General features: G+C 36.1%; 1 protein-coding gene across 1 annotated transcript; it reads left to right on the forward strand.

The window, feature by feature from the left end:
* The first annotated feature begins 13,929 nt into the window (after positions 1–13,929).
* LOC141682526 (agamous-like MADS-box protein AGL62) lies at positions 13,930–14,793 on the forward strand. Its single transcript, XM_074487214.1, has one exon. The coding sequence runs from the start codon at positions 13,980–13,982 to the stop codon at positions 14,646–14,648; it is 669 nt and encodes a 222-aa protein (XP_074343315.1). The 5' UTR covers positions 13,930–13,979; the 3' UTR covers positions 14,649–14,793.
* The last annotated feature ends 2,809 nt before the right edge of the window (positions 14,794–17,602 follow it).

Raw genomic sequence — 17,602 nt, forward strand, 5'->3', positions numbered from 1 at the left:
AGTATATTGGAGTATCTTGTAACTTCATCTTTTAAACTTATATCTAGTAAATGATTATCTTATGCATGACAAAGATTTTCAGAAAAACGTTGAGACAAGGTTAGATATATGAGATCACCTTGCAACGATATTTTTATACAGTTATACACTGGAACTCTGTGTGTATTATGCATGGAAGAGGACTTCCAATATTTTGAAAAGTATATATGTATATATATATACTGAATATTTTGCGACTTCATCGCATTAAGATATCAACTTGGTTCATTTCTTTTGACCAAGACTTTCATGAGTACTATGAGAATGCTCATATATTGTAAATTATTATACATATTATTTTGGTGGGCTTGCTGCTCACCCTTGCTTTCTTCTTTCATCACACAACATCAGATAGACAAGATGAACCGGACCAAGCTCCCAATTCGCGAGCGGATAGGAAACATTCCGCAGTTTCCTATAGGCGTTGATGTCGCTGTAGCTGAGGTAGGAACTACCAATAGGCTAGGCTTTCAACTTTTGATGTATCAGATCATGTATATTTATGAATTGTAATAATGGCAAAGAAATGTAAATTTATTCAGAAAACCTTTTAAGGTGTATTGGCAGATAATTGTGAAATAAAATGACTTGTGATTATTTTTGGATGTTCATCTCTGAGACTATAACGTGTGGTGTGTGTGTTTATTGTGGGGTCACAGTACAGAGTAGGTGATTAATTATTAAGATTGAGTGTTATTAAGGGAAATGGAACTCGTGACAACCCGGATCCCCGACCCCGGATTTGGGGGTGTTACAATGGGCATGGATTGGTTGAGTGAACATCGTGCCACAATTGATTGTCAAGGAAAAAGGGTGATATTTGGGGATGCAGATAAACCAGAATTTGTATACCAAGGGTCTCAGTTGAAGGGGGAGGTTAAAATAATTTCTGCTCTAAAGGCGAATAAATTGTTGTGTAAGGGTTGTGATGGCTACCTTGCTTTGTGAAGGATATACATCGAATGATGAACCTCGCATCGAGGATTATCCAGTTGTAAAAGAGTATGCGGATGTGTTACCCAATGAGCTACCGGGTTTTCCACCACATAGGGAGGTGGAGTTTACTATTGAACTTGTTCTGGGTGTTGAGCCTATATCTAAGGCGTCTTACTGTATGGCACCACATGAGTTGCAAGAATTGAAGGAGCAGTTGTAAGAGTTGTTGGATAGGGGATTTATCAGGCCAAGTGTGTCTCCGTGGGGCGCTTATGTGCTGTTTGTGAAGAAGGATGGTTCCATGAGGTTGTGCATTGACTACAGAGAGTTGAATAAGGTGATTGTCAGAAACATGTATCCTTTGCCACGTATTGATGACTTGTTTGACCAGTTTCAAGGGGCGAAGTACTTTTCGAAGATAGATTTGAGATCATGTTACGAGTAAGGGATGAAGATATTCTGAAGACTGCATTTCGCACTCGTTATGGTCATTATGAGTTTCTTGTGATGTCCTTTGGTTTGACGAATGCACCAGCGGCATATATGAATTTGATCAATTGAGTCTTTCATGATTATCTGGATAAATTTATGGTGGTCTTCATCGATGATATCTTGATATACTCTAGAAGCAGAGAGGAGCATGGGGAGCATTTACGTACTGTACTTGAAATTTTGTGGGAGAAGAAGTTGTTTGCAAAATTTTCAAAGTATGAATTCTGGTTGGAGGAAGTGGCATTCTTGGGGCATATTGTGTCTGGTCGGGGCATTGAGTTGGATCCTGTGAAAGTCGAGGCTATTACTAATTGGCCCAGACCTAGCAATGTGACGGAGGTGAGGAGTTTCTTGGGTTTGGCAGGTTATTATAGGCGCTTTGTGGAAGGTTTCTCTTTTATAGCTTTGCCATTGACTCAGCTAATGAGGAAAGGAATTAAGTTCGAGTGGAGTGATGATTGTGAGAAGAGCTTTCAAGAGTTGAAGAAGAGGTTGGTGTCAGCTCCAATACTTGTGTTACCATCAGGCAGTGGAGGTTTTTAGGTTTATAGTGATGCTTCGAAGAGAGGATCGGGGTGTGTTCTTATACAGCATGGGAAAGTGATTTCTTACGCTTCTAGACAGCTTAAATCCTATGAGGTGAACTATCCTACCCATGACTTGCAGTTAGTAGTAGTGGTATTTGCTTTGAAGATTTGGAGACATTATTTGTATGGTGAGGCTTGTGACATCTTTACTGATCACAAGAGTCTCAAATACATTTTTACTCAAAAGGAGCTTAATATGAGGTAGCGAAGGTGGCTTGAACTTCTTAAGGATTATGATGTTAATATTCAGTACCATCCAGGAAAGGCGAATGTAGTGGCAGACGCTCTTAGTAGGAAGAACTTGGGGAGTGTTACATCTCTCATTACTCAGCAGCACCTTATTTCAGATTTAGAGTGCTTGGGTGTTGAGTTGTTTATTAGAGGATCAAATGGTAGCATTGCAAATTTGAAAGTGGAACCGAATCTTGTTTCAAGGGTTAAGGAAGCTCAGAAGAGTGATACAGGTTTGGAAGCTATTAGATCCAAGTTGGAAGGTGGCAAGCAAAAACATTTTCGTGTTGATGATGAGGGCGTAATATGGTTGGGTAGTAAATTGTGTGTGCCCGCCGACCCGATAATTCGTGAGTAAATTTTAAAGGAGGCTCATAGTTCTTCATTCTATATTCATCCAGGTTCCACTAAGATGTATAGGGATTTGAAGAAGCACTTTTGGTGGAGTGGAATGAAGGGAGATATAGCTAAATTTGTGGCAAAGTGTCTTACATGTCAACAAGTGGAGATAGACCATCGGAGACCTAGTGGATTATTGCAGCAGCTAGATATTCCCGTTTGGAAGTGTGAAAACATTACTATGGATTTTGTGACTCATTTGCCGAGGAATTTCAAGAAGAACGATGTCATATGCGTGGTGGTTGATAGACTTACTAAGTCCGCTCACTTCATGCCTATTACAGAGACTACTCGTGTTCATGAGTTGGCAGAGGTTTTTCAGCGAGATATTGTTAGGCTTCATGGTGTGCCTGTGTCGATAGTTTCAGAGAGGGATACGAGATTTACATCACGTTTTTGGAAGGGGTTCCAGAATGCTTGGGGTACGCGGATTAATTTTAGTACAGCTTATCATCCGTAAACCGATGGACAGTCAGAAAGGACGATCCAGATGTTAGAGGATATGTTGAGGGCTTGTGCTTTGGAGTGGACAGGTGGTTGGGATAAATATTTGTATCTAGTAGAGTTTGCGTACAATTATAGTTGGCACGCGAGTATTGGTATGCCACCATTTGAGGCTTTGTATGGTAGAAGGTGTAGGGCACCATCTTGTTGGGATGAGATTGGTGAGAGAGTCATTGAAGGACCAGAGCTGGTTAGAATCACTAATGAGAAGGTAGAGAAAGTTAAAGAAAGTTTGAAGGAAGCCCGATCACGTCAAAAGAGATATGCGGATCAACAACAAAAGTTTGGTGGATATGAGCCAGGTGATCATGTGTTCTTGAAGGTGTTTCCTTGTAAGGGTGTGAAGCATTTTGGTATGAAGGAAAAGCTTAGTCCAAGATATGTTGGACCTTTTGATGTTATGGAGAAAGTTGGGGAAGTACCTTATAGAGTTGTGTTGCCGCCACAACTATCTCATGTGCATAATGTGTTTCATGTGTTTGTTTTGAGGGGGTATAAATATCATCCTTTACACGTAGTTCAGTATCCATTGATAAGATTAGAGAGGATTTTTTTGTGAGGAATAAGTTGAGGCTATCTTAGCTCGAGAGGAGCAAATTTTGAGGAAGAACGCCATTATGTTTGTGAAAATTTTGTGGAAAAATCATACGAAGAGAGAGGCTACATGGGAATTAGAAGATCTATTCGTGAGAAATATCCGTATTTATTCGATTCAGGTACGAGTTTTTAGTTTTGTTCAATTCCGGGGACGGAATCTATTTAAGGGGGTATATATGTAATATACGAGAATTTAATAATAATAATAATAATAATAATAATAATAATATTTGAATTAAAATTAAAATAAGTGATTTTAATTCATTTGCTAAATAGAATAGAAACAAAGGTAATAGTAATTAGTTGTTATAATTCTAATTCTAATAGTTAGAGGATACCTTGTGTAATATATATATATATATATATATATATATATATATCAACACACGGGAATTCTTAATTTACGCAAGAAAAGGAAAAGAGAAGAAAAACCCTAGAAGAGCAGGCGGATAGAGACTCAGAGGAAAACAGAGTCAGCGAGCCTTGTAGTAGTTTTTCTGTTTGTTTACATTGAATAAGGTAACTCTTTATTGCCTATTATTATAATTAGTCATATAGCTAAGCACTTGGCATGTGACCTTGTCAATTGTTGATAGAGCACACACAGCACACAAATTCAGTAATAAAGTGTATGGCCATGCTTGTTTCTTTGTTGTCAAATCATGTCATTGGTGTCAACTAGGAACCATGTTGTATTTTATTAACATTTAGTTTTGGTATCCATAATAATGTTATTTATGTTATATTATTCAAGTGCGAATTATAATAATTATTTGTACATATGTTTAATCCACAAGATCTGCTGCTTCAATTCCAATTTTCATGTTACTTTAAAATTATTAAGTTAGATTATGCGTATGTGAGCTTTTATTTAATTGTGGTTGATTAGAGTATTATAGTGTGGCTCATGGATAATTCAAGTTATTTAAATTATTTATATAAAATTAAAATTTTGTGAGGGTTTTTCACTACTTCGGTATACTTATTTATTACTTATAATTTAAATTGATTTTATGTATGCCAGTTACCATTAAATTGGTGTACATGTACTTAGTCCAATTATACTAGTGAGTCCAATTATACTAGTGTTATAATTTATAATTAATTATTTAATAAAGGTGAACAATGGTAGTTAATTTGCAATATATTGATTAGAATTTTGGACTTTATCAGTATCTTGACTTAATTATTTATTTAGAGATTTCAACATTTATATTATTGGTTTAGACAGTTTGGATATTTAATATTATTTTTGGAGATTTTAGACTGTTGATTTATTGTTTAGAAATATATTAGTGCTCTGTTTGCAGGTTTAAGAATTATAGGTAATACAACCTTCTAATGTTTGAGAAGGGGGTGTTACAGAGATGGCATCAGAGCTTAGGTTCTTTCTTGTAGAAAACCTACTTAGGTTAACTTGTGAGTTTGGGTAGACGATAGGATAGTGTTCTATTTTAATTTTGTTTCATTCTGCTCTTTATCATTTCATTCTACTTCATCATTTTGAAATCTGTGTGTAACTGTTCCATCATATTTAATCTCGTAATCTTTATTCGTTCGCTATCTTATATTGTAGATGCCTCCTAGACATGATCCTTTTCATATTGACCCGCTGAGTTTACTGCGATGATAAGGCAAGCAGTGGCTCAGGCTGTACAACAAGATTTGGCAAACCAATGAAATCAGAATGGACAAGGAAATCAGAATGGAGAGGGAAATCAGAATGGACGGGGAAATCAGAATGGTAATGGGAATCAGAATTAGAATGGTCAGGGCCATCAGTTGGAGCCGTTTGTATGGTTGGAGAGGTTTGTGAAGTAGAAACTAGACTCTTTTAGTGCAGCATCGACTCCTATTGATGCTAAAAATTGGATTGTTCCTTTCTAAAAGATTTTTGATGCACTGGGTTGTGATGAGATTCAGAAGGTCAGGTTAGCTGTGTATAAGTTGGAGGTGGATGCTTGGAGGTGGTGGAGAGGAGTGAAAGCTACTAGAGGGGAGCCGTATGTAGAGGCTTTGGAATGGCAGGGATTCAAGGAGGTGTTTTATGAGCAATACTTCTCTAATGCTGTTAGGGAGGCTTATTTGAGGGAGTTTCATTCTATTGCGCAACACCATAATGAGAGCATTACTAATTATATGGTGAGATTTATAAGGTTGGCTGGATTTGATGGGACGGTTGCAGGTACTGCTGCACAGCAGGCTGATAAATTTAAATGGGGTATGAAGTCTTATCTGAGGGGTTCCATAATTTCTTTTAGATTTGATAATGTGGTAGAGGTGGCTGATGCGGCAAAGGATGTTGAGAAGGAGTGCATAGATTTCAGGACTTCCAGGTCTAACAGTGGTAGTAAGAGGGGTAGGGATGACCGGGGTTTTGTACAGGGTAGACAGTGGTATGGAGGTCAGAGTGGTCAACAGGGACAGTGGCGTGGACAGAATCAGAATAAGGTTGGTCAGTCATTCTATGGTCGGAATCAGTATGTTGGTCAGAATCAGAATCAGCAGTTTTAGTGACAGAAGCAGCCTAGGCAGTGGCAGAATCAGCAACAGGGGCAGAACCGTTACTCAGTATATGAGGAAAACCCCAATATGATTCCAGTGGCTCCTTGTGTTACATGTGGTGGACATCATCCAGGTAGAGCTTGTTACAGACAGACCGGGGCTTGTTTAATAAGTGTAAGGATGTCCCATAGGGCGAAGGATTGTATAGTGTCACGGAACACTGGTGGAAGAGGAGCTGGAGGTGGTAATGGTAGTGGCAGTCAGCAGAATCCTATCGCCAGAGTGTTTGCATTGACTGCAAATCAGACAGTAACTAATTCAGGTACCGTTTCAGGAACACTTCTTGTTGGTAGACGCGATGCTTATGTGTTATTTGATACTGGTTCGACCTATTCTGTTGTGTCTTTATCGTTTGTTCGTCATCTTGGCATTTCACCTTCATTATTATATCCTCGTATATCTATTTTTACCCCAATGGGGAATTCTGTTATTATATCTGATGTATATCAAGAGTGTTTGATAGCTGTGGGAGATAAAAATTATAAGGTTAACTTGCTTCCAATGGAGATGCATGACTTTGACATTATCTTGGGCATGGATTGGTTGAGTGAACATCGTGCCACAATTGATTTTCAAGGAAAAAGGGTGATATTTGGGGATGCAGATAAACCAGAATTTGTATACCGAGGGTCTCAGTCGAAGGGGGAGGTTAAAATAATTTATGCTCTAATGGCGAATAAATTATTGTCTAAGGGTTGTGATGGCTACCTTGCTTTCGTGAAGGATACATCGAATGATGAACCTCGCATCGAGGATTATCCAGTTGTAAAAGAGTATGCAGATATGTTTCCCGATGAGCTACCGGGTTTGCCACCACATAGGGAGATGGAGTTTACTATTGAACTTGTTCCGGGTGCTGAGCCTATTTCCAAGGCGTCTTACCGGATGGTGCCACTTGAGTTGCAAGAATTGAAGGAGAAGTTGCAAGAGTTCTTGGATAGGGGATTTATCAGGCCAAGTTTGTCTCAGTAGGGCGCTCATGTGTTGTTTGTGAAGAAGAAGGATGGTTCTATAAGGTTGTGCATTGACTACAGAGAGTTGAATAAGGTGATTGTCAGAAACAAGTATCCTTCGCCACGCATTGATGACGTTTGACCTGTTACAAGGGGCGAAGTACTTTTCAAAGATAGATTTGAGATCATGTTACCATCAGTTATAAGTAAGGGATGAATATATTCTGAATACTACATTTCGCACTCATTATGGTCATTATGAGTTTCTCGTGATGTCCTTTGGGTTGACGAATGCACCAGCGGTATATATATGGATTTGATGAATCAAGTCTTTCATGATTATCTGGATAAATTCGTGGTGGTCTTCATCGATGATATCTTGATATACTCTAGAAGCATAAAGGAGCATGAGGAGCATTTACGTACTGTAATTGAAATTTTTAGGGAGAAAATGTTGTGTACAAAATTTTCAAAGTGTGAATTCTGGTTGGAGGAAGTGGCATTCTTAGAGCATATTGTGTCTGGTAGGGGCATTGAGTTGGATCATGTGAAAGTCTAGGCTATTACTAATTGGCCCAGACCTAGCAATGTGACGGAGGTGAGGAGTTTCTTGGGTTTGGCAGGTTATTATAGGTGCTTTGTGGAAGGTTTCTCTTCTATAGCTTTGCCATTGATTCAGCTAATGAGGAAGGGAATTAAGTTCGAGTGGAGTCATGATTGTGAGAAGAGATTTCAAGAGTTGAAGAAGAGGTTGGTGTAAGCTCCAATACTTATGTTGCCATCATGCAGTGGAGGTTTTCAGCTTTATAGTGATGCTTCGAAGAGAGGATTGGGGTGTGTTCTTATGCAGCATGGGAAAGTGATTTCTTATGCCTCTAGGCAGCTTAAACCCTATGAGGTGAACTATCATACCCATGACTTAGAGTTAGCAGCAGTGGTATTTGCTTTGAAGATTTAGAGACATTATTTGTATGGTGAGCCTTGTGACATCTTTACTGATCACAAGAGTCTCAAATACATTTTTACTTAAAAGGAGCTTAATATGAAGCAGCGAAGGTGGCTTGAACTTCTTAAGGATTATGATGTTAATATTCAGTACCATCTAGGAAAGGCGAATGTAGTGGCAGACACTCTTAGTAGGAAGAACTTGGAGAGTGTTGCATCTCTCATACTCAGCCGCACCTTATTTCAGATTTGGAGGGCTTGGGTGTTGAGTTGTATGTTAGAGGATCAAGTGGTAGCATTGCAAATTTCAAAGTAGAACCGAATCTTGTTTTAAGGGTTAAGGAAGCTCAGAAGAGTGATACAAGTTTGGAAGCTAATAGATCCGAGTTGGAAGGTGGCAAGCAAAAATATTTTCGTGTTGATGATGAGGGTGTGATATGGTTGGGTAGTAAATTATGTGTGCCCGCCGACCCGATAATTCATGAGGAAATTTTAAAGGTGGCTCATAGTTCTTCATTCTCTATTCATCCAGGATCAACTTAGATGTATAGGGATTTGAAGAAGCCCTTTTGGTGGAGTGGAATGAAGGGAGACATAGCTAAATTTGTGGGGAAGTTTCTTACATGTCAACAAGTGAAGATAGACAATCAGAGACCTAGTGAATTGTTGCAGCAGCTAGATATTCCAGTTTGGAAGTGGGAAAACATTACTATAGATTTTGTGACTCATTTGTCGAGGACTTTCAAGAACGATGTCATATGGGTGGTGGTTGATAGACTTACTAAGTCCGCTCAGATCTTGCCTATTAGAGAGACTACTCATGTTCATGAGTTGGTAGAGATTTTTCAGCGAGATATTGTTAAACTTCATGGTGTGCCTGTGTCGATAGTTTCTGACTGGGATACGAGATTTACATCACATTTTTGGAAGGGGTTCCAGCAAGCTTGGGATACGCGACTTAATTTTAGTATAGCTTATCATCCGCAAACCGATGGACAGTCAGAAAGGACGATCCAGACATTAGAGGATATGTTGAGGGCTTGTGCTTTGGATTGGACAGGTGGTTGGGATAAATATTTGTATCTAGTAGAGTTTGCATACAATTATAGTTGGCACGCGATTATTAGTATGCCACCATTTGAGGCTTTGTTTGGTAGAAGGTGTAGGGCATCATCTTGTTGGGATGAGATTGGTGAGAGGGTCATTGAAGGACCAGAGCTGGTTAGAATCACTAATGTGAAGGTAGAGAAAGTTAAAAAAAAGTTTAAAGGAAGCCCGTTCAAGTCAAAAGAGTTAATTTGATCAACAACAGAAGTTTGGTGGATATGAGCCAGGTGATCATGTGTTCTTGAAGTTATTTCCTTGTAAGGGTCTGAAGCGTTTTGGTATGAAGGAATAGCTTAGTCCGAGATATGTTGGACCTTTTGATGTTATGGAGAAAGTTGGGGAAGTATCTTATAGATGTGTGTTGTTTCCACAACTATCTCATGTGCATAATGTGTTTCATGTGTCTGTTTTGAGGGGCTATAAATATCATACATTACACGTAGTTCAGTATTATGATTAGAGCGGATCTTTCTTGTGAGGAAGAAGCTGAGGCTATCTTAGCTCGAGAGGAGCGAATTTTGAGAAAGAACGCCATTCCGTTTGTGAAAATTTTGTGGAAAAATCATTTGGAGAGCGAGGTTACTTGGAAATTAGAAGAATCTATTCGTGAGAAATATCCGTATTTATTTGATTCAGGTACGAGTTTTTAGTTTTATTTAATTCCGGGGACGGAATCCTATTTAAGGGGGTATATATGTAATATACGAGAATTTAATAATAATAATAATAAAAATAATAATAATAATAAGATTTGAATTAAAAATAAAATAAGTGATTTTAATTCATTTGCTAAATAGAATAGAAACAAAAGTAATAGTAATTAGTTGTTATAATTCTAATTCTAATAGTTAGAGGATACCTTGTGTCATATATATATATATATATATATATATATTAACACACAGACATTCTTAATTTACGCAAGCAAAGGAAAAGAGAAGAAAAACCCTAGAAGAGCAGGCGGATAGAGACTCGGTGGAAAACAGAGTCAGCGAGCCTTGTAGTAGTTTTTCTGTTTGTTTTCATTGAATAAGGTAACTCTTTATTGCATGTTATTATAATTAGACATATAGCTAAGCACTTCGTATGTGACCTTGTCAATTGTTGATAAAGCACACACATCACACAAATTCAGTAATAAAGTGTATGGCCGTGCTTGTTTCTTTGGTGTCAAATCACGTCATTGGTGTCAGCTTGGAACCATGTTGTATTTTATTAACATTCAGTTTTGATATCCATAATAATGTTATTTATGTTATATTATTCAAGTGCAAATTATAATATTTATTTATACATATGTTTAATCCACAAGATCTGCTGCTTCAATTCTAATTTTCATGTTACTTTAAAATTATTAAGTTAGATTATGCATATGTGAACTTTTATTTAATTGTGGTTGATTAGAGTATGATAGTGTGGCTCCTGGATAATTCAAGTTATTTAAATTATTTATATAAAATTAAAATTTTATGAGGGTTTTTCACTACTTCGGTATACTTATTTATTAGTTATAATTTAAATTGATTTATGTATGCCAGTTACCATTAAATTGGTGTACATGTACTTAGTCCAATTATACTAGTGAGTCCAATTATACAAGTGTCATAATTTATAATTAATTATTTAATAAAGGTGAACAATGGTAGTTAATTTCCAATCTGACTATTTTAAGTACATGTATTATTAAATTAGTAAGCACTGTGATAGCTAGGTGCATTCGTTTGAACAAGCTGTATAATTATAAATGTAATAATGACATGACATTTAGTCTCTTTATTGTTAAATTCGACAACATGTAATGTACTGGTTCAGAGCCGAATAGTTGCGTATTGATAAAAATATTATTTTTGAATAAATTAAGAAGCAACAAACATTAATTATAAATTATAATTTTGTAATTAGATCGGGGGCGGGGGTTTAGCAGATCGTTTGCGAATTTTTTTATTACTTTAGTTGCGATATTCAAGTTATGGATTCTGTCCCCTTTTTATTCAGCGCTACTCCTCTTGTCCATTATATTTATTTGATTCATTACATTCTACTTTCTGTTCATTCCGTTAATATTTGCTTTGACCGTTTTAATTTTCGAAAATTATTTTAAAATTTGATTTTGAAAATTTAGATATATGTGTATGTGGTTTTCAAAAATTATTTATGACACTCACGTGTTTTGGAAATTTCTATCATTTGTCTTAGGTGATTTTTAAATTTTGTGAGAATATTTTTATTTTGAACCCTTAGTGTGATATTGGGTATACCGAGTTAACCAGTTGTATGGGTACTATAGCCATGTCATTGCGGCACCCGTGACATGACACTTCCGTGACAGTGTGATTGGTCACGGCGTATCCTTCTGTTAGCTCTTGGGAGGAGCTTCTGGCCATTTTGATATTTGTTCAGAATACGAGCGTGCACCCAGAATTTGATTTGTGATTTGATTTATGGTGACGTTGTATATGTCGTACACGTTATCCATTATATTGCACGCATTAGGTACCCTATGATGTGTGTATTTGTATTTGTTATGATTTCGGTATAAAATATCCTAACCCCTCGTTGTTTCAGACACGCTTGTTTTTAAAATTATTGTTTTATTATAAGGTGTGAAATATTCATTTCTGATTTTCTGTTTTATAAATTGTATTCCAAATCCGTATTGGGCGTTTAGCTCATGCCGTATTTTTTTCTCGTAGGTGCTTAGGGGAAATCTGGGACTGTGCGATGGAGAGCAACCCTATTTATTGATTAAAATTTTGGACTTTATCAGTATCTAGACTTAATTATTTATTTAGAGATTTCAACATTTATATTATTGGTTTAGACAGTTTGTAGATTTTATATTATTTTTGGAGATTTTAGACTGTTTATTTATTGTTTAGAAATATATTAGTGTTCTGTTTGCAGGTTTATGAATTATAGGTAATACCTCCTTCTAATTTTTTAGGAAGGGGTGTTACAAACTTGTAGTATTCAACTCCCATTCTTCCAAAAATAGCTCTGCTCCCACCTTCATGTCCAATCTTACAAGGATTCGATTCATTAAGAAGTGGATATGGATTTTCACTCGCCCATAAAAACCAGATCCGAACTACAAAACTTATACATTTATAAATTATTTATATATATAAATAAAATTTAACTATAATCAATTAATAAAATTAATTTATATGTATTAATATTCTATTTTTTAAGTTATTTTAATGTATTTTTACATTAACTATTATTTCATCATATTAAAATTTCTTGTACACGCCACATGTTATCATATTCAAATGAGTGAATCATGTGTGTCAGAAATTATTTTCATACATAATATTTTATTTATTCACAATTCACAACATTTTTTATTTTAATATTTGAAATTGACATATATAATTAATTCATATATTTCTCAAATTACAATGTTTTATTTTTATGTATTTATTTTAGAATTATTTTAAACTGAACTATTTTCACATATTTACATTTTTTTATTTTCACAACATCTCTGACTTTAAGTAGTTTTTTGTGCTTAAGTTTTTTTTATTATTGAACCATGTTAAATTAAAATTATTCATCTCAAAAAATTTAAATGGATCCGGAGGTCCGGTCCGATAATTGGAGATCCTAATGAATTTGGATATGAATTACGCTATTAAAAATCTGAAATTGATCCGATCTCAATACAATCCAACAAATTTAAATGAATATGAATATGAATTTAATCAAATCCGATCCAAATTCGAACACCATCACAAGGATAACTTACTCTGGTTCGCATTGTATATCTCTTAAAAGACACTTACGCTTCAATTCGGCGGAAATGGAATGTAATTTTATCATGTTTTATTAAAATTGCACCAAAATTTCCATTCTATTTTAGCGAATATTATTGTATGGTAAAAATTCTATCCCCAAAAAACTTCTGTATTCATCATTATATCTTCCTATAAAAAGGTGTTAGCATATTTGTCAGCAATTAACGCTTCTTCCGACAAAAAATTCTTTTAGGCCATATGATTAAATGAAAAATAGATTATACCCATTATTTGATACGTTGATACGTTGACGTCTTACAGATCGTAATATCTTAAAAATTTTATGCAAATCATGTTTTCCGGTGAAAAAATATTTAAAAGGAAATTACAATAGCGAATTTTGACACGTAATTCACAGCAAAAAATTTAGTCAAACGGACAGTGCTAATTATTAATTAGCTTATACGTAGATATTGTCGAATTAATTTTTCATGTGAATTAAGGTAATTTTTTCACTAAATTAAGTAAAATGAGAATGGTGGTGACAACCAGCACAACAACAAATTCTCTGGAATAAGTATTTAATAACAAAATTTATTGGCTTAATTTGATTTAAAAATGTGCAATAGCATGAATATTAGTAATATCCATACATTAAGAAATAAGATTTTTGTAACTCCCAGAATCATTGATATTGTCACAAGAACAATATGTTTAATTGCCTTAACACAGATTGGGAGATTATAATTGTTGCCAGCTTTCAGTGTAAATGCCAAGCCTCTTATAAATAGCAAATGATTTTACTCTGCAAATCAGAGCTTCAACATACATAAACATTGCTCCATTAGCTTTTCTTTTGGTTTTTGTTCTTGATAGCTAGTTTAGAGATGGCCAAAAAGCCCAGCATTGGTCGCCAAAAGATCAAGATTGCGAAAATAGAGCGTAAGAATCACCTGCAAGTTACCTTCTCAAAACGTCGATCAGGCCTTTTTAAGAAGGCGAGTGAGCTCTGTACACTTTGTGGAGTTGAGATTGCCATTGTAGTCTTTTCTCCAGCTGGAAAAGTGTTCTCCTTTGGACATCCTAATGTCGAAGGCATAATTGATCGATTTTTTAGCAGAAATCCTCCACCTTCAAACTCAAGCACCCTCCATCTCGTTGAAGCTCATCGTAGTGTGACTGTTTGTGAGCTGAACTTTCATCTCACACAGATTTTCAATGAATTAGAGGGTGAGAGGAAAAGAGGAGAGGCACTTGATGACATGAGACAAGCTAGCCAGAGCCAGTTTTGGTGGGAATCTCCAGTTGAAAAGATGGGGCTTGATGAGTTGCAACAATTGAAGGACTGCATGGAAGCGTTGAAGAAAAATGTGAACAATCAAGCTAATAGTATCTTGATTGAGAATGCAAATTCTAATTTGCCGCTTTTTGGTTCTAATGGACACAGGGCCTTTGATCAGTTTGAAGCTAAGCCTAATCAGATTGATCCTGCTTCTCATGTCCCTGGTTACGGATATGGTAATGGCTATTTTGATCTGAGCAACTTTGCTGCGTAATCTGAGCTAGTGTCTTGCTAGAAAGTTCTGAGTCTCCATTTTGATTGATGCTGTGTGGCTTTGATCCGGAAAAGAAAGTTCATTTTTCTATCTATTGGTTAAAGTTGTAACTTAAATTTGACAAACAGTTTGATCTGAAATTTATTCTGAGGTTGTAATGGATATTGTTTTTTGAAAATGGTCAGCTGCATATGTCTAAATATTCTTTAAGCTTAAAATGTCAATTACTATTGAAAAGTTATCAAAAAAAGATACGTGCCTCGGTCCCAAGAATTACAGGCTAAAACGCGAGGGAATAACCATTGAAATGAAACCTTAATTGTATATTCGCTTTTCATTGAGATTATATCAGTACTTGTGCATTCTATCAGTACACACCGAGATGTTACAATCATTTGTTTTACTCTCTGTTTATTCGTCATAGCAGCTCTAATGTATGAACAAGGATACGTAATTTGCATTTATAAACAACCAGGGCGTAACACCTAGGAAATTATTACTCTAGATTGATCGATATCTAGGAGATTATACACCCACTGTTTTTAAAACGGAACCATAGTGTACTCTCCCTGCTTGGTACATTGGTGCTCAATTGACCAAGTGATTCTGTGGCATCCTTTCCAGATAGTCATGCAACGGCTCCAGTCTATTATTGCCCCGAATATGTAGTACTTCAAGCAATCCATCAAATCAATCAGGCACTTGATGTTGAATCAAACGTCCTCGCTCAGGCCTTCCACATTTCCCAGTAGTTCAGGTAACTTTTTAAATTTCTTGCAACTGCACAAAGCTCATTTCAACAAATTCCTGTGTACATCACTTGAATAGGTCGGTTGGCATGTATGGAAGTAATCAGAGCCCAAGCACCCCTTAGGTCCTCGGACATATCCAATGTAACTTAAGTTTGATCCACGGTACTGACCCTGACACTCCAAAATCTCAAATGATAGCCATGATGCATCTCCATCGATATTGTGGACATGATGGAATGAAGTATCACCGGATACAAAGTAATGTACAAACATCACAAAACTTTAACCACATTTATATGGTTAACTTGTTTAAGAATCACCACCTGATTGATTACAGACCTGCTTGACTCCCTTCCATTACCATTACTTTTTTTTTATTGCAGTTACACATTAATAACTAATAAGATATATTTCCTTTGCAAACTTTACTGTACCCTGTCCAAGAATCCTATTTCAGCATAGGCGTTGATCGCCTTTTTTAGTTCTTCATCTGTGAAATGTTTGGTATTGCAACTTTTTGATATACTTCGTTGATTTAATAAGCAAATTACTTGCCTCCACTTCAAATCCAATGAAAACATCCTCGTCTTGAAACATCTCTTTGTCAGTAGAGTTTAAAAAGTCATTATATGTTGGCGATAGCTAAATGTCCTTATGAGCTTTGCAGTTCTTCATTTAAGGAGGCAAGCTTATTATCATAGTAAAAGAGCTAAATGTCCTTATGAGCTTTGCAGTTCTTCATCTAAGGAGACAAGCTTATTATCATTGTAAAAGGAAATTTGACATCTTTCGATAGGAAGCAAGTCAGGATATGTATAAAGCCTTTTCACTTCTGCTACCAGATCATCAAACACTCTTTCAAGCACAACATCCACTATTAAAGGAGAACACTCTACAGTGGAACACCTCCCAAACGAATCATCTTAATGACCGAAGCAGTGGCAAAAAAGAGTACTAGGCATACCTTTGATACTAGCAGCTTTCCTGCAAGTTTAGAGCGGGGAAATATCAACCTCTTCCTCAGATAAAGAGCTGGTAAGTATAAAATTACTAGTACCGGTACTTGTCAAGAATTAAAATTTAGATTACTTGTCTTAAAGACAAATAGTTGGTAGATGTAGGTAAGCAACAATTTTTTTAATTAGGGAGAAAATTAAGTCAATCCTTCGAGCCAATGAGCTGAGCAAGCATATGTAATACAATACATTTCCTTCTGTTTTCATTTCCTTTTGTAATTTGTTAAGAAAAATGATAGATGCGTGCTTAATACCATCAATAATACTACAATTGAATAAGCTGAAGTACTACAATATAGTGTTACAGTTGCAAAACATGACTAATCTTTATTTGGCATTGTGCAGCTATTATATGGCTCCCGAATATGCTTTAGAAGGACAGCTCTCAGTCTCTGATGCCTTCAGCTTCGGAGTTGTCCTGGAGATCATCGGTAGGAAAAAGAGCATTGGATTTTATGACTCCCAACTTGCCTTGAATCTTCTTGGCTATGCAAGTATAGTTCTGAAGTTAATTCAAAAACTGAATCAGTTTAGTCACTTCATTGAACGTTTGCTGATCCAAAAGTTGAATATCTCTAAGGCATGGAGTTTGTGGAAAGAAGGGAAGCCAATGACATTACTGGATGAGGCGCTAGTGGGAGCATGTAATGAGATGGAAGTATCAAAGTGCATAGCCATAGGGCTTTTGTCCAGATGATCGTCCCAACATGTCAAAGGTAGTTACTATGATGTTAAGCAGTGAAACAGAAACCTTTCCTATACAAAGCAACTAGCTTTTGTTACAAGAAAACGTTTTTATGAAACAACTTCTTCCTCGTCCAACGTCCACTAAAACAGGAACACAGTCCGGGAATGAAATGACATCTTCCAAAGAGGACGGGCAATAAGACACTACAAGTGACATTTTACACACAAGTAAAGCTGTTAAAAAGTATAAGATCATGTTCAGAACTTTCTCTACTACCTTAAGGTCTTAAAACGACTAATTACTTAACAAAAGCCTTGTGGGAAGAGTAAACCACTGAATATCCATAGACATTGTCAATTGTACCTATTCTAAGCTAATATGCCGCCTGAAATAAGCAGCTTACGTTGATCAGGCGAAAATTACACTATATAGTTCGGCAAGTACAACCTCGATAAAACTGTTCGTTCATCAACATTAACCAGAAATTTATAATGCTGA

The sequence above is a fragment of the Apium graveolens genome, chromosome 9 (assembly GCF_009905375.1).
Source record: "Apium graveolens cultivar Ventura chromosome 9, ASM990537v1, whole genome shotgun sequence".
In the NCBI taxonomy this organism is placed as follows: Eukaryota; Viridiplantae; Streptophyta; class Magnoliopsida; order Apiales; family Apiaceae; genus Apium; species Apium graveolens.